Source organism: Rana temporaria, chromosome 2 (genome assembly GCF_905171775.1).
Source record: "Rana temporaria chromosome 2, aRanTem1.1, whole genome shotgun sequence".
Lineage (NCBI taxonomy): Eukaryota > Metazoa > Chordata > Amphibia > Anura > Ranidae > Rana > Rana temporaria.
The window spans coordinates 47221300-47243774 of NC_053490.1; the positions used below are offsets into that span (position 1 = coordinate 47221300).

The window sequence follows — 22475 nt, forward strand, 5'->3', positions numbered from 1 at the left end:
CATGTTCTCATTTTTCCCACCGGGATTCCCGGCTGTATTCCTAAGGTGGGAACTGCCATGGAGCATACACATGGCCAATTTTCAGGCCAAAAGCTGTCATGGCAGTTTTCCGGACGGGAAAACTGGTAGTGTGTACGAGGCATTAGTGTGTACCAGGCTTAAGACTTCAAGAGTCATAACATAAGAGAGCGGCAACAAAAATGATTCAGTTGCCTTGAGTAAAGCTTCTTATCACCAGTCTTTTTTTCTAAAAAAGATGCCACAGTGATGGCAGCTTAAGGTACGTTTTTTTTTTGTATAGGATTAAACTACTTTGTTCCCCATAGGAGTTAAAGTACACAACTAAAGGCAAAACGTGTTTAGTTTTGGATAGGGGAGAGAGGGATTAGAACATCTGTCAGTTTTTATTGTCCCCGTTAAAAATCCTCTCTATTTGTCCTGTTTACGGTTATCAATGAATAAAGTAAAAGAAAATCCTAAATTTTGGGCTGTCCACAGAAAAGTAATAGGGAGAAAATCTTCTAATGGGGGTCCCCAAGAAATTCCCTTAATTTGCAGGGATTTTCTTTCACTTCCTGTTTGGCTATGGGACAGGTAGTGAAGTGAAATCTCCGCAATGAAACAGAGATAGCGAAAAAAATCTGACAGAGGGTTATATTCCTCCCTTAAGCCTCGTACACGCGATCGGTCCATCCGATGAGAACGGTCTGATGGACCGTTTTCATCAGTTAACCGATGAAGCTGACCGATGGTCCGTCGCGCCCACACACCATCGATTAAAAAAAACGATCGTGTCAGAACGCAGTGACGTAAAACATGACGACGTGCTGAAAAAAATGAAGTTCAATGCTTCCAAGCATGCGTCGACTTGATTCTGAGCATGCGTGGATTTTTAACCGATGGTTGTGCCTACTAACGATCGTTTTTTCCCATCGGTTAGGAATCCATCGGTTAAATTTAAAGCAAGTTGGCTTTTTTTTAACCGATGGTTAAACAACCTATGGGGCCCACACACGATCGGTTTTGACCGATGAAAACGGTCCATCAGACCGTTGTCCTCTGGTTAACCTATCGTGTGTAAGAGGCCTTACGCTATCCAAAATGAAAAAAAAAAATGTATGTAAAAAAACAAACAATACTTTATTGTAAAAATTTAACTATGTTCACAATAAAGTATTGTTTCTTTTTTGTTTTTTTACATATTTATTTATTTATTTATTTATTAAAATTCTTAAAAGTACAAAAAAAGTACAAAACGCAGTCAGTTACCCGTAGGCCTCGATGCGCCGAGAACAACAATACAGCAACAACCAAAAAAAAACACACACAGGCAGCGGAACAGATCAAATTTAAAATGGTAGCAGATCAAGGTGTATGTCTCACAATGTGACTTTAAAATCCATCATTCTCCGTACAAGTTTCTTGGCGGTTCTTTTTCCATTTTTTATATGCAGCATTTCATATTAGTTTGATTAAAAGGAAACAAAAAAACATTTAAAAAAATTTTGCTTATAATATTAAGCATAACAAATATATGTAAAGCCACTATACAGTCTCCTTTAAAAAGTGGGAGGAGCCAGGGCACAAAAAGGTGAAGAATGCCAAGGGGATTGAAGGGTTATTAACCACTTCCTTACTGGGCACTTAAACCCCCTTCGTGCCCAGACCAATTTTCAGCTTTCAGCGCTGACGCATTTTGAATGACGACTGCGCGGTCATACAACACTGTACCCAAATTATATTTTTCGCATTTTTTTCCCACAAAGAGAGCTTTCTTTTGGTGGTATTTGATCATCTCTGCAATTTTTATTTTTTGCGCTATAAACATAAAAAGACAGAAAATTTTGAAAAAAAACCCACAATATTTTTTACTTTTTGTTATAATATCCCAATTTTTTTAAAAAATAAAATAAAATTTCCCTCGGTTTAGGCCGATACGTATTCTTTTACATATTTTTGTTAAAAAAAAAAATCACAATAAGCATATATTGATTGGTTTGCGCAAAAGTTAAATCGCCTACCAAATAGGGGATAGATTTATGATTTTTTTTTTTACTAGTAATGGCGGCGATCTGCAATTTTTTTTGTCAGACCTGCGAATTGCGGCGGACGTATCAGACACTTTTGACACAATTTTGGGACCATTCACATTTATACAGCGATCAGTGCTATAAAAATGCACGAATTACTGTATAAATGTGACTGGCAGTGAAGGGGTTAACACGAGGGGGTGAGGAAGGGGTTTACACACAGAGCTCCACGTCCCTGCTGTCACCGCCGATCGCGGGTACCTGGCGGACATCGTGGTCGCCAGGCACACGCATCGGCTTCCCAGCGATGCGCCGGGCACATTGTTTCCCCGCTGCGCACCTCAGCGGCGTGCACAGGGAATGTCAACAAGAGGACGTCCAAAGACGTCCACTCGGCGAGCCGCTCTGTGGACGTCTTTCGTCCATAGCGCGGATCCCAAGTGGTAAACAGAAGAATAAAAAACAAATTGCAGCAGAAATATGAATTTGGGCTTTTGGCCTTAAAATTGAACAAACGAGAGTAACACAGCAGCTTTAGCAACCAAAGGAAACAAATGATTCCCCATCTGTGATGCAAATTAGAGCATATCAGCGTGTACAATACGCCAGAAAGAGACAACTAATTAATGCAATGACAGGCAAATAGGAATTTTGAAAATACTGACCAAAATAGCTCAGGCATTGCATGTGCAGCACAGCACAAAATGATTTGGAAAATAAGCGGATCAGTAATGATCCGCCTCCGTGTGTCCGTAAGCTCAGCGGAGATCGATCCGTTGATCACCGCTGAGCCGGCGGATGACAGGGCGGTCCCCGCACACTCTTTTCTCCGCTCTCCCCTATGGGGGGGATCGGATGAACACAGACCGTATATCCATGTTTACCCGATCCGCTCTGCAGACGGAAGAAAAAATAGGGTTTTCTTCCGTCTGCTAAAACGGATGTTTGCGGAGGCGGACGATTACGGGTGACACCCGCAATCTCATTGGGACCAATGTATGTCCCTTTTTCATCCGCAAACGGATGGATGAAAAAGCGGACATACGGTCCACACGTGTGAAAGGGGCCTTCCTTTTTCATCCATCTCGAAATTTACGTTGCGCCGGCGCAACGTTGTGCGGAAATACTCTGTGGATACGGTACTTGCCTCTCTAAGTTGAGCCGGCATAACGGAAATGAGATGTGCTACGCCGGTCTATATATGCGCCGATGTACGTGGATCTGCCCCTAAACCTTTTTCTGACTCTTGTTGGTTACAAGTTAACCACTTAAGCCCCGGATCATTTGGCTGGTTAAAGACCGGACCACTTTTTGCGATTCGGCACTGCGTCGCTTTAACTGACAATTGCGCAGACGTGGGACATGGCTCCCAAACAAAATTTAAGTCCCTTTTTCCCCACAAATAGAGCTTTCGTTTGGTGGTATTTGATCACCTCTGCGGTTTTTATTTTTTGCGCAATAAACAAAAATAGAGCGAAAATTTTGAAAAAAAAAAACAATATTTTTTACCTTTTGACATAATAAATATCCTCCAAATATATATATATAAAAAAAACTTTTTTTTCCTCAGTTTAGGTCGATGCTATAAAAATGAACTGATTATTGTAAAAATGACACTGGCAGTGAAGGGGTTAACCTGTGGGGGGCACTGAAGGGGTTAAGTGTGTCCTAGGGAGTGCGGCTTTCCGTGACACATCACTGATTGTTGTTTCCAATGACAGGGAACACGATCAGTGACAGTGTCACCTAGGCAGAACGGGGAGATGTTGTGTTTACACCAACTCTCCCTGTTCTTCAGCTCTGTGACCCGATCGCGGGACACCGGCGGCGACCGAGTCCACGGCACGGAGCTCATGGCAGGGTCACAAATTAAAGGGGACCTACCTGTATGCCCATTTGCGCAGCCGTGCCATTCTGTCGATGTACATCGTCATGCGTCAGTCAGGAACTGGTTAAAATATTTTTTTTTTTGCTAGAAAATTACTTTCAACCCCCAAAGATTATATATATAGATATATATATATATATTAGCAGAGACCGTAGACAATAAAATGGCGGTTGTTGCAATATTTTATGTCCCACAGTATTTGTGCAGCGGTTTTTCAAACAAAATTTTTTGGGAAAAAATACACTTCCATGAATAAAAAAAAAAACTAAACAGTGAAGTTAACCCAATTTATTTGTATAATGTGAAAGATGATGTTACGTCGTGAGAATTGTGAGAAATCGTAATCTTTATTCCAAGCAAAAAAAATTGTGATTCTCATTTTATCCAGAATCGTGCAGCTCTCATGTGAACCAAAAATTTTACTCAAGTAGTTAAGTGGATACAAAGAACCGATATAAAAACTGACGAAGAACAGATGAAAAACTGATGTAAACACGACTGAACTGATGAAACAAACTGAAGGAATGCGTAAAATGTCTAGACAAATAATAATTACTGTCCACGAAATTCTCTGTATTGTTGCCAATTATATTTACAGCTGCAAGAGCATGATAAAGGATCTTTTTATTTAAAGCTGAACTCCAAGCAGCCTTTAACCACTTAAGGACCGCCTAACACCGATATACGTCGGCAGAATGGCATGGCTGGGCACAAGCATGTACCTGTACGTCCTCTAAGTGTCCAGCCGTGGGTGGCGCGTGCCTGCGACCCGGTCCGTAGCTCCGTTACCGCGGCCGTGGAACCCAATCGCCGCCGGAGTCCCGCGATCGGTCACAGGAGCTGAAGAACGGGGGGGGGGGTGTAAATACACCTTCCCCGTTCTTCACAGTGGCACTGTCATTGATCGTCTGTTCCCTGTGTAGCACTACCCCCTCAGGAGCCGCTGGTTGTTGTTGGGATCGGCCTATTAAGTTACCTCTCAGTGTTGTCTAGGGGTGTAGTTGATGAGTAGAGTAGTGAGCGAAAGTCCAGTCAATCAAAGAAGGTGTTCAAATGCTTTATTTTCGGCCCAACACGGCCAACATCAACATGAGGTAGGGAGAAAAGGTTGATAAAGCGATAGAGAACTTTGCAGTATCAGGCCTGGATATGAAAGGAGCAATCCTGCTCTCAACAGCACAGTAGTAAAATTAGTAGTAGTTACAGTTCCTCGCCACTCCAACCAGTGTGGGTGAAGCGCCCCCGGACAGACTCCTGCCACGAGCCTAGCAGCCGAAGTGTCACTTTAGATTGCTCGGAGGAATAGGCCTCTGCCACAGACCTGGCTCTAGGGCCTCTGCCACAGGCCTAGTACTTGGATGAGCTGAACGGATTGAGCGCATCCTCCCAGTAAATTAGGTCAGGGTCACCGGGTGACAGTTGAAATGTACCTGTCAATATCCCGGTCACCAGATCCCTGATGGTTCGTTCAAGCCCTGTTGGACAACCTGCCTCCTCAAGCCGACCCCCCATCGAACGGCATACAGCCTGGGACCTCCTCAATAGAGCTGGGAACCCAGTAAGTCACTGGGGCCCCTTTCAGCAACATGGAGCTCCGCATAGCATGCGACCCCGGCCTGGTAGGCCATCGCCGGGGTCCGTTGGATGCGCACACCCTAAAGGTGGGTGCCGGACCTGGAACCCGCGAAGAACCAAGGAAAATGGCGTCTGCCACAGATATACTCTCCCCCAGTATGCCCTGCGAGGGAAAACTCCTCTAATTGGCTGCTGGGAAAAAGTGGCTCTGCCAGAACCCCTCTAGCGCCACCTGTCGCCCAGGGGTGGAATCAGCACCCCTGGAGCGCAGACTGACCTACAGGACAGTTAAGGAATGACAGCAGCCCAGAATTTAGCAAATTGTGAATGGGAGCAAAATAACTCTCCCATTCCCCACTAACTTTAGCGTAGTGCCCATACTGAAAGTAAGGGGGCGCTACACCTGATATAGGGAAAGGCGATCAATTACGTCACACGTCCAGCCCGTCATAATCTCCCAGTAACGAAAATAAATCGCTGATCGCCGCCATTAGTAGTAAAAAAAAAATTATCAATAAAAATGCAATAAAACTATCCCCTATTTTGTAAACGCTATAAATTTTGCGCAAACCAATCGATAAACGCTTATTGCGATTTTTTTTTACCAAAAATAGGTAGAAGAATACGTATCGGCCTAAACTGAGGAAACAAATATTTTTTTTATATATTTTTGGGGGATATTTATTAAAGCAAAAAGTAAAAAATATTGCATTTTTTTCAAAATTGTCGCTCTATTTTTGTTTATAGCGCAAAAAATAAAAACCGCAGAGGTGATCAAATACCACCAAAATAAAGCTTTATTTGTGGGGAAAAAAAGGACGCCAATTTTGTTTGGGAGCCACGTCGCACGACCGCGCAATTGTCAGTTAAAGCGACGCAGTGCCGAATCGCATAAAGGGACCAGGTCCTTTACCTGCATATTGGTCCGGATCTTAAGTGGTTAAAGACACCAGTCTATGCAGTTATGAAGTCTTAAAAAGAAAAAAAAATGAAGTGGTAAATTAGGGATAGGTTCACATTTTTTTTAAAATAATACATGGACTTTTTTGCAGGCAAAAAATAATGTACATTTACTATATATATTTTTTAGGAGCCTGGAAAGCACTGCAGGCTGTCCAAAGCATTACCCTAAAAATGGGTAGAGCATGTAACATGTTCCCAAAGGTGAACTTATCCTTGAACTCTAATGTAAAATGCGGCTAATAGAAATACCAGAATTTGACTATATATCACTCGCTTGCAGTCCCCTGTACACAGAATCCAGATGGGAAGAGAGAGGGGCGGAACTGCATGGCAATCATGAGTGCTGCATTGACAAGAAATATGCTAACAGGAAGAAAAGGCAGAATGTACATAGGGATGAGACAATCAGTGTGATGCAGCCCTTTCATTGGCCAGTCAGAGGCGCTGGGCATGGAAATGTTAATTTAAAAGTTATTTTCAAACTCTGGGAAGTGGTTAAAAACATACAAAAATACATTAATTTATTTTTATAGCCAAAAAAGGGATGCCCGAGGATGTCATATGACGTTCACCCAGGATGGCAGAGCCACCTGTCCTAAAAAGAATTCCAGATAACCGCCATTACTAGTAAAAAAGAAAATAAAAAATGCCATAAATCTATCCCCTAATTTGTAGGCGTTATAACTTTTGCGCAAACCAATCACTATACGCTTATTGCGATTTTTTTTTTACCAAAAATATGTAGAAGAATACAAATCGGCCTAAACTGATAAAAAAAATTGGGAGCCACGTCGTACGATCGCACAATTGTCATTCAAAGCGTGACAGTGCTGAAAGCTGAAAATTGCCCTGGGCAGGAAGGGGGTGAAAATGGCCAGTATTGAAGTGGTTAAATTACCTTTGTGACCAAATCTGTATGAAATAAAGATGATGTGGCTGCTGCAGATTTAAAGTGTTACTAAACCCAGGACTCTGCATTCACTATATCTGGTCTCCCTATAGTACACAAAACATGGAAATGTAATAGTTTTAGTAAAATAATAAATTGCTAAATACCCTTTCTCATCAGCAGTATATAGCAGTCTTGTGACTTCGATCAGTGTCTGGTTAGAGCTTGTAAGAGGAGTTTTCAGTCTCCCCTGGTTGTCCTATGAGGCTGCAGGACTCCTGAAACTCTGTTTGGACAGTGCTGATTGGCCCTTTGCTGAGCACTCTCTTAAGAAAAATAAAACTCTCTAGCAATACACACCAAACTGAGCATGTACAGCTTGCCCCCAAGGCTCTGTTCTATCAGGAGATAGATTGGGGACAGTGGAAGAAGGGGAGGATCAGCAAAGACAGGAACAAACAGCCTTTCTACATAGTGAAGAGGAATAACCTCTTATAACAAGCATGCTTTACTGCATATATAGACTGATTTTTACGGTTGTGGGTTTAGTAACGCTTTAATTAATGGGGTTTTGCGGTTTTTATTTTAATACCTATGAGTTTCTGTTTATTACTGCTCTCCAATATGTGAATAGGCAATTGTCTTCATCTACACCAGTGGTCTCAAAGTACCGGCCCGCGGACCAGTTATAAATGGCCCGCAGGCAGGGTGGAAGTGAGGGGAACAAAAAAAAAAAAAAAAAACGTTTTTTTTTTTTTTCCAGCTGGCGCCATCTGGTGGTGAGACGTTGGTATTACAAGTTATTACCACCAGATGTGAGCTGGCGCCATCTGGTGGTGGCCGTTGATATTACAAGTTAAGCATTACAAGTTAAACAGCAATTCTAATGTCATTTTACACTATTTTCACTGCCATATTCTTCCCTCTAATTAGAACCCCCAAACATTATATATATTTTTTATCCTAACACCCTAGAGAATAAAATGCCGATCGTTGCAATACTTTCTGTTACGCCGTATTTGCGCAGCGGTCTTACAAGCGCACTTTTTTGGGAAAAAATTACACTTTTTTTAATTAAAAAATAAGACAACAGTAAAGTTATCCCCATTTTTTTTAATATTATGAAAGATAATGTTACGCCGAGTAAATTCATACCCAACATGTCACGCTTCAAAATTGTGTCCGCTCGTGGAATGCCGACAAACTTTTTTACCCTTTAAAATCTTCATAGGCGACATTTAAAAAAATCTACAGGTTGCATGTTTTAAGTTACAGAGGAGGACTAGGGCTAGAATTATTGCTCTCGCTCTACCAATCGCGGCGATACCTCACATGTGCGGTTTGAACACCGTTTACATATGCGGGCGCTGCTGACGTATGTGTTCGCTTCTGCGCGCAAGCTCGTCGGGACGGGGTGCGTTTTCTGGCTCCTAACTTTTTTAGCTGGCTCCTAGATTCCAAGCAAATTTGTCAAACCCTGACTTACACCAGTGCTGGTGGCAATAATGCGCTCGCTGACACCAGTGCTGGGGGTTAATAATGTGTTCGCTGACACCAGTACTGTTGTTTTTGAAGTTTGAAAGTTTGCATGCGGCCCCCCATGGCATATGAAAACTTGTCTTGTGGCCCTCAGGTAATTTGAGTTTGAGACCCCTGACTTACAGTTTGTGTTCTTTAGGAAGCAGCCACAGCCTGAGGTAGAAAAGCCTGTTCCATGTCAGAGAAGGACCAATGCTTGTATGGAAGCAGTGGTCCCTCTGAAGAGATCAGATGCAACCTCCCTGATGACATATATCTCTGCAATACCTGCTGAGGAGCATTCACCTCTTTGACCGCTGTCACCACAACAGATGACCATCAGAGACCCCTGATCTACACGCTTTGTGTTTGATAAATTCTGTATGTTCCCAAGCTAAACAATTTATTGAATAAGACTTTCTTATATTCGCTATTTATCCAATAGCACAATACATATTTTCTTGTTCCATTAACATGTGTCCTTGTCTTTGCATAGCCTGGACATTGTTCTTTCTTAGGACTCATTAGTTCACTCTGCAAAGCTTTTGTGTTGTGAGTATGTTAGGCCACCTCTCCGTACAGATATACTGTGCCTCTAATCATATTCTACCAGCAAATATTCCTCGTATTATTGTCTTACTCTGTGCCTATTGTAAATTCTTGATAGCATCTTCTATTTACTGGTGTGCAGGGAATTTCCATCTGGAATGCAGATGAACCAGACTGCTTAAAGCTACACTCCAGGTAAACATTGAAATCCACAGCTGCGCTTGCCAAAGGATTTACATTGCAGTCCATCCAGTCCTGAGATTCTGGCAGCACTGCCAGACAAAACAACTAGCCCAGTGTCCTCATTTTCTCAGCACAGACATCTGATTTTGGAGTACAAGAGTCATCTTCGTCCCAACAATGGAGGACACTAGGTGGCTTCCTTGAGAAGCCACCTGTGTCTTAGCAACAGAAAACATTTGGAGGCTTTCTTTAGAAGGCACCTACATCCAATGGAGGACATTAGCTGGCTTTCTTGAGAAACTTCATGCATCCTGTCAACTGAATACACTAGGCCAGGGGTCTCCAAACTTTTCAAACCAATGGGCAATTTACTGTCCTACAGACCTTAAGGGGGCAGGATTGTGGCCAGCGGGGGTAGAAAATGTCTCAGGCCCAGCATCAGTGAGCATAAACATTGCCTTAGGCCCCTTTCACACTGGGGCGTTTTTCGAGCGTTATTCGAGCGTTATTTGAGAGCTTTTCGAGCGTTATTCGAGCAAAGCCTCATTTGCAATCCCAATGTGCTGGTAAAGCACCGCTAAGACCCTAACGTTTTAGGGCGTTTTTGCAGTGCCTCAATGTGAAAGGGGAAGGCGTTTTTACAGCGCTTTCAATTCATTTCAATGGAGAGGGGCGTTTTTTTCAGCGCCCAAAAGCTGCTCCAAAGATGCTGCTTGCAGGACTCAGTGTGAAAGGGTCCATTGAGATGCATGGAGAGCGTTTTATGAGCGTTATTTTTAACGCTAAAACGCTGTAAAAATGCTTCAGTGTGAAAGGGGTCTTAGGGTTGGTGGTTAGTAGAAGGAATAGTACCCCATCATTGGTATTAGTGGGAGGAATAGTAACCCATAATTAGTGTCACATCATTGGTGTGGGTGGGAGGAACAGTGCCCCAACATTGGTGTCAGTGGGGGGGGCCATAGTGCCCCATTGTTGGCGTTGGTGGGAGAAATAGTGCCTCATTTCATTTGGTGGGAGTGCCCAAAGGCCGGATAAAAGCTAGTAAAGGGCCGCATCTGGCCCTCGGGCAACAGTTTGGAGACCACTGCACTAGGCAGTAAAAGTCGCATGTGCCCTAGCAGTGGAGGATGCTTTGTGGCTTTCTTAGTAAGTCATATGGGTCTCAGGGACAGAGGACACAAAGAGGCTTCCTTGAGAAACCACCCGTATCCCAGCAATGGATCATGGTAGGCAGCAGGAGATAGGAGGCAAGCAGCTCTCATGCCACCTAGTATCCTTTATTGCTAGAATGTAGATGGCATGAACCGCCTAGCGTCCTAGAGAACAGTAGGAAACATCTGTGCTATACGCATGTAAATTGTAACGATGTTTACATGCATGCAGCAAACAGACAGCAATTTTCAGAAGATCTTGCAAGCTTCTGTCAGCAAGATCCTGCATATTACCATACAAATGTGTCCATTTGGCTTTATTGTTAACGCATACAGTACATAACTGCATTAGCCCCAATTCACAGTGGTGCAGCTTTGAAAATGCGCTACTTCAGCGTGATTTTAAAGCCACATATCAGTGCACTGTTGATTTCATTGTAGCTTGTGACTTCATACAATAGTAGTCTATGCAAGTCGCAATGAAATTGTCAGAAAGTAGGGTAGGAACCTTTTTCAAAGTCGCTACGACATGGGTCGTGGCAATTTGAACGGTACTATTTTCTGACAATGGGGTGCGACTTTTCATGGAACTGTTGAATTACATGACAAATCACACTGGTGTAAAAGAGGGCTTAATGGCTTTGTTTTTATATATGTGTGGCATTAAGCTTTAAAGGGTGTCTCTACCAAAGGGCAGCTGAAGTTAGAAAAGCATGTTTCTACTGACCTTTTCATAATACTAACCGAAGAAAACCTGCTTTGAGAAAATATGAAGGCTTTTTTTTTTTTACCATTATTGCTTAGTACACATGCTGACGCAAATACCTGGGGTCTATAGGTCCCCCACATCTCTCCCCTAGGCTGGAAAGCCTGAAATAAATAAAGAAAATCAATCTCATGTTTTCCAGCAAAAAACTTCAGTGTTTACATCCGCCGGTGCCGATAGTGACGCCTTGACTCAGCTGGAGTTGCCAGGACTACAGGGTGGACGCTGTGGGCGGTTCCCTCCAATGGTATACTTCCAGCCCGTGTGACACTGACGGCACGCTGGCGTGCACAGCTGTGAGGCAGCTATATAAATATATCCCATTGCCTTTGAGCTGTAACAGGCTATACCACACCATCCTTCCTGCTGGATATTCGGGAATCCTGGACGCCATTACTAGGTTATTATACCTACCCATATATTTGGGCTGGCTGCCTCCTGATTTGTCCTTATATTTACTGACTGTCTGTCATTATTATTTTTTGTAGACTCCAGCTGGCCATTCTCAGTGGTTTTTCCTCTCGCTATATACCATATATGCCAGCATACTTAACTCTATGCTACTTTGCTATGGGAGGATTCCTTGCTGCCCCCTTCTTGTGTGCGCTCCACTGCCGCCTCAGCTCCCGTGACGGACATATCCTCTTGGCCGTGGTTCTATACACTCCACATTCATTTACTTTAGATTCCATGTGAGTACTCTAGGTGGAGATTTTTTTTTTCCATCTTATACTGGCTAATTATAATACATTTTACTTACTTATTATATTCTATCTTAATCTTTATATATTTTTTAGATAAGTCAAGCATCCGCCCCTGAAGTGTGTTAAATACACGAAACGCGTCGGGCCAATATGGATGCCACATATACTTTATGACAATACTTAAATTGATCCGATTATATTTTATATATGTTTTTACCAGTCTTTCTCACCTTTACATATTCGCTAATACTGTTATGCTGACATCTGTACATATGTATATTCACTCTATGCATTCATCAATCCATGTGGATGATCATGTGACATCTGGCCAAGCACTGTTGTATCTCTGCTACCCCCACCGTATATGCACATACTATGTGTTCTAATATGTGGTAATGTCAATTATTTAAAATGTATGTTTTTCATTTACATGCTCTCTGGATGTTGATACATGTTTTGCAATTTTGTGACCAATAAATTTGTACTTTCTTTTACTACCCGCACCATGTCTGCAGCCTCATTCAAAGTCCCAAATATTTTCCCACCCAATATTTTTCATTTACGTCACTAGGGATGGAGGCGCTATACTCATAGACCTCATAGACCAATTTCCCCTTCCTATTTTCTTAGTGACGCCTTGACATCGCTTTCGTCCTCCATGGGTCAAAGAGATGGCCGGGAACTATCTGGTCCTCCGCCAGCTCTATGGTAAACTGCATCTGCTGGTGGATTCATTCTCCATCTCCCCGATCGCATGGGCGATCTGGGAAAAGCACTGGAGGGCGGCAGGAGGGGCGCCTCCCCTGTCTGTAAAAGCAATCAATCAGTTACGCAGCTGCAGGCATAATTCAGATATCCCCACCCAAAGACCAGGACGTCATAGGACGTTCTACGGGGGTGGCTAAAAGCTCAAGTGCCCCCATAGGAAGAGGCTTCTTATGGTGGGCACTCGGTGGAGGGAAGGAGCCAGGAGCACCACTGGTATGTCAAGGGACCTGAGAAGAGGAGGATCAGGGCTGCTCTGTGCAAACCCATTGCACAAAAAAAATTACTTTACAGTTACTTTTGAGTCACCGTCTTAAAACAAGCATAAAGTTTAGGAGATCTGTCTGTACTCTTACTTTGCTTGCTAAATGCTTGTTTCAGATCAGTGACTCAAAGTACTGAATGCAGAGACAGTGAGACCACATGCATTTTCAGAAGGTGGTCAGCTTTTCCAGCTCCTGCATTTCTCTCACTAAAGATGTTAGTTTACTGATAAAATGTATTATTATATCCAAGAAACTCAAATACTCATTGCTGTCATGACGTGTACCAACCGCATACTGTTAATCAAGGTATATTTTCTCACTATAGTGTTCCTTCAAGATGGCTTAATAAATTGATGGCTCCAGCTCCCTGTACTGCTGGTGACGCAAACAAATAGATGTTTTTTTTTTCTGTATAGATTGTATCTCTGCAGCTATGGATGAAAGAGGATGAGTTGCAGTGAAATTAAGATAGCAGCTGAAAATGAAATGAAAAAGATAAGGAAGTACAGGCAGCTACCGAGGAAAATCTACAAATCTGTATACGTAATAGGATTATGGAAACATGTCATGAGTATCTAGACCCTTACAATGAACTTCTTTTATTTGGTACCTTTTGGTTTGGAAAATATACCATGTAGGGCTTGTTCCCACGTGCTTTGATCTCTGAAGAGCGATGCGTGTTTAAATCACTCTTCAGAGAGCATTTGACAGGTGGTGAGGAGGCATGCTGGTATAGCTGCTTTCATAGCATGCATACACCCCTGATCACTGCCTCTGCAGCTTAAGAGGGTTGGGGGGCGATACAAAGCGTGGCTCTACCACAGGGTTTTACCGCTCCACAACCACTAGTGTGAAAACATGCTTATCACTTACATTCTTACCTGTTGGCTTCTATAGTCCTATCCTAGAGTGACAACATTGCTCAATCATACAATACAGTACAGTGACTGAATGTTGTAATCCTGGGACAGGTATTGTGTTACCTGAAAGATCATTAGTTGATAATAAGGAGGGTAAAATCTGGCCATACTCAGGAGGAGTAGCAGAATATATTTTGGGGAATAAGTCTTGCCATGCACACGCTATGTGTTAGCAATATCTTATAAATGACCAACTTTGTGTAAAAAACAAAAACAAAAAAAAAATGCGCTTACATTTTCTTTACACATTTTCCAAAAACTTGTGGGGGGAAAAAAGACCTGTTCAAAAGACTCATTATGCCTCATAGAATACACATTGGGATGTTTACTTGTCCTGGTGCTCCAGGGCCTTCAAAAGTGTAAGTAGTCTAGAAATGATATGTGTAATTTATGCTCCTAGAAAGCCTGATGGTGCTCCTTGCATGTTGGGCCTCTGTATGTGGTATTGCCATACTCAGGAGTAGTAGTAGAGGCAATTTTGTGAAAATAAATAAATAAATAAAAAATCTTAATTTTGTACAGAATTGTGGGAAAAAATGACCACTTCAAAAAACTTGCCATGCCTCTTACTAAACACCTTGGACTGTCTACTTTCTAAAAATAAGATTTTTATAACAGCTTACCTGGAGTACATCACGGGACACAGAGCAGCCTAGTAATTACTATGTGGGTTATACGGACACTGGCACGCCCAAAAACCAGAAAGTCCCCCTTTATATAACCCCTCCCATACAGGAAGTACCTCAGTTTTGTAGCAAAGCAATATATATATCCCAATAAGAGAGTAGGGACCTCTGTGTCCCATGATGTACTCCAAGAAAAGGATTTTACAGGTAAGCTGTTATAAAAATCATATTTTCTTTATTGTACATCACAGGACACAGAGCAGCTCTAGTAAATAATATGTGGGATGTCCCAAAGCTATGCTTTTGAGGGGAGGGAGACACATATCAAAGCAGGCCACCATCAGACGTGAGGATCTATACTGCTGCTTGCAGTACACTGCACCCAAAAGCGGCATCCTCTTGTCACCTTATGTCTAACTGATAAAATGTTGTAAATGTATGTACAGATGACCAAGTCGCGGCCTTGCAAATCGGAGTCATAGAGGCTTGGTGATGCACCATGAAGCATTCACTGCCCTTGTAGAGTGTGCTCTAACTTCAAAAGGCGGAACCCTTATTTTCAAACAATAAGCCTGAATTATAACCTGACAAATCCACTTTGAAATAGTCGCTGCCCTTTGCTGGGCCCTTCTGGTAGCACAAACAAAGCATCAGTTCTCCGTATCTGAGCTGTTACCTTCAGATAGAGCCTAACAGCTCTTACCACATCGAGAGAATGTAACAATGTTTCCTTTGGAGAACTAAGATCTGGAAAAAAGGAAGGTAGGGAGACATCTTGGTTAAGGTGAAAACTGGACTCTATCTTAGGCAGAAAGGTTGGGTGAGGACGCAACACTACCTTGTCCTTATGAATAATTAAGTATGGCTCTTTACATGAGAAAGCTGCCAATTCTGATACTCTCCTTGCCTCGGTTACTCCCACCAAAAAAAAAAAAAAAAACAACTTCCTGTGGTCCTTGTGGAGGCCTTAAAAAACCCAAAGAGGAAAAGGGGGCCTCAGCTACGTGCGCTGGGGGCAACTTGTATCCAGAATGGACCAACTCCGTAAGGGATTGAACTAGCAACTTTTGAGATTGCAAGGCTGAGAAGGGCTCTTCTGAGAGGAGGAATCTGTCTGCCCTTCTTCCTGGTCACCCAATGGCATCTCAACTACATATGCCCATTTCTGTTCCAATACTGGAAGGTCAGGAGGAGAAGGGGACCTATCGCGTTTTTCCCGGACTGGGAGGTAGACGCGAACATATCGGCTATTTTTCCTTCGAAACCAGCTAACACTGAAGCCAAATCGTCCTTGGCGACGTATGCAGAGGCTGAAATGTTGGAAGTAGCTACAATGCCTGACAGCCTGAATGGCTGACTGGCTAGTTGCTTCTGGTATTTCGTGGGAGGATAGGACTGTGAAAGCGCGACTAGGATCCTCAGACCCCGACATCAGTGCCTTTGCGCTCCTCCCTCCTTTCTTTCGGGAAGACATAGTCCGAAGCACAAAAGGCAGAGGTACTAACAATATGCATCTACTGCCGAGCTATAGTCCAGCAATGGAAATATGCCGCTATCACTGCCCAGCCTGATGCCGAGTAGACGTGCCTTTAAAATGCCTGTATCCAACACCTACACAAACTTTATAGGCAGTAAGCCTTGTGCCTGTGCCGTGTATTACGTGAACGTTCGTTTCCACGTGCACGTTGGCTGCGCCAAGCCACTCCCCCACGGCCTAGGGTAGCTCTTTAAACTAAATCGATTCCCATGCACGTGTATGAACGGGTCCAACAATCGGGATAGTTTGGGGGGAGAGGGGCTGTGTCACCGCGGGGATGCCGACCACCGTGTTCCAGTGGCGGGCGAACCCCAAGCCATTTTGGCGGCCACGACAGAGCGGAGTAAGGGGGCAATGCTGTCCACAGGAGCGCTGCCAGACACTGAGCATACTGCAAGGGAAGCATGGTAATGCTAAACACCAGGGCCCAGATTCACAAAGGACTTACAACGGCGTATATCCAGTTACGCCGCCGTAAGTCTGAATGTGAGGCATCATATCTCGGCGCCTGATTCAGAGAGTCAGATACGCCAGAATTTGTCTAAGATACGACTGACGCAAGTCTCTTACGCCGTCGTATCTTAGGTGCATATTTACGCTGGCCGTTAGGTGGTGCTTCTGTTGATTTCCGCATCGAATATGCAAATGAGCTAGATACGCCGATTCACGAACGTACTTGTGCCCGGCGTATTAAAATACGCTGTTTACGTAAGGCGTCCGACCGGCGTAACTTTACCCCTCATAAAGCAGGGGTAAGTCATGTTAGGTATGGACATCGGAAACGTCAGAACAGCGTCGTATTTTACGTTGTTTGCGTAAGTCGTCCGTGAATGGGGATGGGCGTAGGTTACGTTCACATCGACTAAACATTGAACCAGCGTAATTTACCACGATTCATTACCATACAACACGCCCCCTACCAGCCTAGTTTGAATTAGGCGGGCTTACGCCGGCCCATTTACGATAAGCCGCCGTAACTTAGGGCGCAAGTTCTTTGTGAATACGGTACTCGCCTCTCTAAATTACGTTGGCGTAGCGTATGTAGGATACGCTACGCCCGCACAAAGATACGCCCTCCTACGTGAATCTGGCCCCAGGTATGTTACAATTACACCCTCTAGTGGTAAAAAACAGGCAAGGCATCGCTTACTCAGAAGAAGTCCATAAGTGACTTTTAACTTACCATTTCCGCCGCAGGATACTGCTGGAAAACACAGCCAGATCCAATCTTCACCCATCACAGTGGGCCATATCATGACGAACCTTCAAGGACCGGGTCCCCCTTGCATACTGGGGTCCACACCCTTGGACCTGTATAGCACCCTGCCAGGACAACCTTTGGTTTAGCTATGTAACCAAGGACCTGGATCCCAGGGTTCAGCCCTCAAAAGAGAAGCATTACAGGCAAGAGACCATGCTTTTTCTTCCTCGAGGCTCAGGTACCATCCACTTTGGCCATTCTCTTTTAGCACCATGAATGGATCTGACTGCATAGCCCTTTGATCCTGCCAAGGATTTCTCCAACTGGGCTCTTCTTTAGCATAGCACTTCAACTACCGTGACCAACACCTTGAGAGACCGGTGAAAAAACTGAGGTACTTCCGGTATGGGAGGGGTTATATAGAGGGGGACTTCCTGTCTTTTGGGTGTGCCAGTGTCCATTCACCTATAGGTGGCGTATAACCCACATAGTAATTATTTTGGCTGCTCTGTGTCCTGTGATGTACTATAAAGAAAAGGGATAATTTGGGTGGTATTTGTACTGTCTTGTTAGGGCCTCAGGAAATTAGCTTGTAGACTCTATAACTATGACAAAGACCATATAATATGCACTTATTTGAGTTATTATTTACCAAAGATATGTAGCAGTATACATTTTGGCCAAACTTTATGAAGAAAAATTACTAATTTGCTAAATTTTACAGCAGAAATAAAAAAAAAATCACTTTTTTACCAAATTTCCGGTCTTTATTCATTTTCAGCGCAAAAAATAAAAAACGCAGTGGTGATAAAATACCACCAAAGGAAAGCTCTATTTGTGTGAAAAAGAGGGCAACAATGTCATATGGGTACAGTGTTGCATGACTGAGTAATTTTCATTCAAAATGTGAGAACACAGAAAGCTGAAAATTGGTCTGGTTAGGAAGGGGGTTTAAGTGCCCAGAGGCCAAGTGGTTAAAAACTATCTTCAGTGTAAAGAAGAATAAGGAGTACTGGAAGTGATGGTTTGGCCCCCCACAGAGCCCTGATATCAACATCATTGAGTGTGTCTGGGATTACATGAAAAGACAGAAGGATCTGAGGCAGCCTACATCCACAGAAGATCTGTGGATAGTTCTCCAAGATGTTTGGAACAACCTACCTGCCGAGTTCTTTCAAAAACTGTGTGCAATTGTACCTAGAAGAATTGATACTGTTTTGAAGGCCAAATATTGATTTAACTTGTATTTTCCTTCTATTCATTTACTTTCCATTTTGTTAACTGATAAAAAAGTAATCTATTAACACTTCTATTTCTAAAAGCATTCTTGTCTTACAATATTTTTCACACCTGTGTAAAAAGTAGTGTATAAAATACATCGCATTTACCTTCTCAGCTGTCTGAAAATATTGTTTCACCAGATCCTCCACCCGCAGTGTAGTGACTTCTGAGGACTGCCTGCCTTCAAATTTCCCAAAATTTATTTCAATGTTATCTGCAAAGAAAATTGAGATGTTTACGACATAAAAAAACGCACATAAGGTGTTAACATCCCAGCTAGACATAGATGTCCTTGAAAATGACACTTTGCGTGAGCTCCATTTATCAAGGGGATATTACGTGTGCTAAGGAAGCGCACAGCTAATGTCACATCAAGCAGCTACAATCCATACATCAAAACAACACCTGGCACCCACACACACATGCAAAGCAATATCATCCAACAGATTTTATGTTTCAGTTATAAATAATTCGAAAACACAGATAAACCAGGCAATACGTACAACTGAAAGCATATCAGGAGATGAATAAAAAGTAAAAACAATTGCAAGGTCAGACAAAGAGATATGATATTACAAAAGCACCTTCAGGGATACAACAAAAAAAAAAAAGTAGGATTGGGCTTTTGCATTTCATTGTGTGACCAGTTTTAATGCCCGATTCCAGGTTTAGTATTACTTTAGCCACGGAGGATTTACCCCCTTCCTGACCAGTGCATTTTTTGCGATTTCGTACTGCGTCGCTTTAGCTGACAATTCCGCGGTCGCGCGACTTTATACTCAAACAAAATTGATGTCCTTTTTTTCCCACAAATAGAGCTTTCTTTTGGTGGTATTTGATCACCTCTGCAGTTTTTATTTTTTGCGCTATAACCAAACAATGAGCGTCAAAGTTGAAAAAATAGGATTTTTTGTACTCACCGTAAAATCCTTTTCTCTGGAGTCCATGGACGGACACAGCTCCTTAAATCTTGACAAGTGGGTTATGTTCCCTGTTTACAGGAGAGGACTAGGCAGAAACATGTTAAATAGTTAAATACATGTTACATTAACAGAGTTGAACAGCCCCGCCCAGGGGGCGGTCCCTCCAGACATAACCCTCCTCACTGCAGCTTGCAGCCTCAGTTCGTAACAAGCAGTACAAACCTAAAAAGGAGGGGTGGGAGCTGTGTCCGTCCATGGACTCCAGAGAAAAGGATTTTACGGTGAGTACAAAAAATCCTATTTTCTCTTATCGTCCATGGACGGACACAGCTCCTTAAATCTTGACAAGTGGGACGTCCCCAAGCAGTGTCAAAAAACGAGGGGTGGGAAATATATCAGTAAAAACAATTTTAACTTCACCCCAAAACAAGCAGAGCTCCTCAACGGAGGAGGTGCAACTTTAAACAGCCGCCGGCAAAAACTAGCGGCTGAAAAAAACATCATAAGATGCACTCACAGCAACCATGTAAATTCTGGAAAAAGCGTGAACGGACGAGCAAATCGCCGCCTCGCACACCTGTGAGACCGACGCATGATGTCGGAAAAAAAAAAAAAAAAAAAAAAAAAACCCAGGAAGCACCAATTGCCCTGGTCGAAAGTGCCGTGACCGGAAAGGGGGGCCCGCCCTTAGGAGCATAGGCCTGTATGACGGCCTGCCCGATCCACCGAGAAATGGTGGTCGACGAGACCGCCAGGCCCTTTTGTGGACCAGACACCGACACAAAAGAGAGTCAGAAGCTCCGAAATGGAGCCGTAGTAGGCTGGTATACCCGCAAAGCGCGCACCACGCCTAAAGTATGAAAGGCCGAAACCTCCTTCGGAAGAAGGGAAGGTCGCGGGCGCACCATCACCTAATCCTTATGGGGGATCAAGCATGGCGGCTTGCAAGACAAGACCGCCAACTCAGAAACCCCTCTAACAGAGGTAAAGGCCACTAAAGGGGCCACCTTCTGAGATAGTGTCAAGAGAAAATCTCTCTGATGTTTCCAAAAGGAAGGTTCCTGAAGAACCGAGAGCACCAGAGTCAAAACTCATGGGGGAAGAGATGGGCCAAGAGGGGAAAGTATATGACAAACCCCTTGCACACAAAAAAAAAGGGACCCACCAGGGAACGGGCCGCAAAAAGGCCACTAAAAGAACACAGCCAAGGCTGAAATCTGCCCCCAAACGGTGCTTTAAGCAATTTTTAGATCCAATCCAAGCTTTAAAAACAGCAGGACCCTGGACATTGAAAGTACGCCTGTGGACGTCACTCCATCCCTTCGCACCAAGAGAGGTGCGACGGTAGATCCTCCGGAAGAAGACTACGGTGCCCTGTTGAGATGACCGAGTCAGACAGACCCTGGTCACCTAAAGTCTGGTTTCCAATAACCATGTTAAGCAAGTCAGTGACTGTACAACAGGAGGAAGTATGGGACCTTGAGACAGGAACCTCCTGCCCTGGCAATCGCCAGGGTGCCTCCGCTACCAGGCGCCCGATATCAGCGTACCAAGGACGCCGAGAGTAATCTGGAGCGATTAGAATCATCGGGATCTCCTCAGCATCCACTCTGTGGAGCGGCCGAGGAAGCAACTACCATGGAGGAATGGCAAAAAATCACCGATACAGACAACACAGGGCCACCAGCGCGACTGACGCGTCTGTACAAGATCACTAGACCTGGCCACTAACTGACACCCTTGCGGCGGAGACAAGCTGCCAGGAGATCCATGCCATGTGAGGCTCACCTCCTGCAAGGGAGCCGAAACACCCCAAGCACAAAGACCAGTCGCCCTGGTCCAGCATCTGGCGACTCCAGTAGTCTGCCTGCCGGCATACCTGATGGTAGACTGAAGCCACGGCCGTGGCGTTGTCCGGCTGAAACCAGATTGGTCGACCACAAGGAGAAGCATAGCCTGATCGCCTAAAATAGTAGGACAATGAACAGTAGACAGCACCTGGTATTCCCAGGCGGTCTTCCACCAGGCACTAGCCAGGCCCGACCCTGGGTAGCTACCGAGACCAGACACATTCAAGGAGGTGTGGTCATAGGTCCACGCAAGTCCAGCGACTCAGGGCCGACTGGACCCCCCAGTTTTGTGAACCTCCAGGTTCACAACCCGTGAGCTGGCATTCGTCGTAAACACCGACCACTGGAAGGAAGGAACAACTTCCCGGACCGAAGAGTCGGGAATCTCTGTCACCAACTCAGAGAGACTCTGACTAGGTGGCGCACAGGAATCTAATGATTTCAGAGACAAGAGATTTTTACCACCTGGACAGTAGTTCCACTGGAAAACCAGGGTGTGGAACTGGGCATACAGTACCACCTTGAAGGAGGCTACCCACAGACCCTGAACCAGCAGGCGCCCGGAGAGAAGACCGATTGCGTGATGCCAATACCTTCTCCGCAGACTGAAGAGTCTGCAATTTCTCCAGGGGAAGAAGGACCTTTGCCACTGAGGAGTCTGGATCAACACTAGATACTCCAACGCTGAGTCGGAACCTAGCATGCCCATAATTTGAACCCTGGGTCGCACACATGTAGGGCAGGCTTGCTGCCACTGAGCTACACTTTCTGGCCTAAACGTTTAACATCCACCCGAATCTTCGGAGGGTCTGAATGGGAATAACCCATCCACTAGGTCGGAGACAGAAGCTGCTCTCAGAAGAAAGTCGTCAAAGTAGCCAATGAGGCAA

The 22475-nt window shown here is 44.0% G+C and overlaps 1 protein-coding gene across 1 annotated transcript in view; it reads right to left on the reverse strand.

Annotated features, from left to right (window-relative positions):
- The window catches only part of MRE11 (MRE11 homolog, double strand break repair nuclease), a 461003-nt gene that overhangs the window by 225325 nt on the left and 213203 nt on the right, over positions 1–22475 (reverse strand). The window contains exon 12 of the mRNA XM_040340161.1: positions 18920–19026. Coding sequence (XP_040196095.1) covers positions 18920–19026 — 107 coding nt within the window. The remainder of the gene's footprint in view (positions 1–18919; positions 19027–22475) is intronic.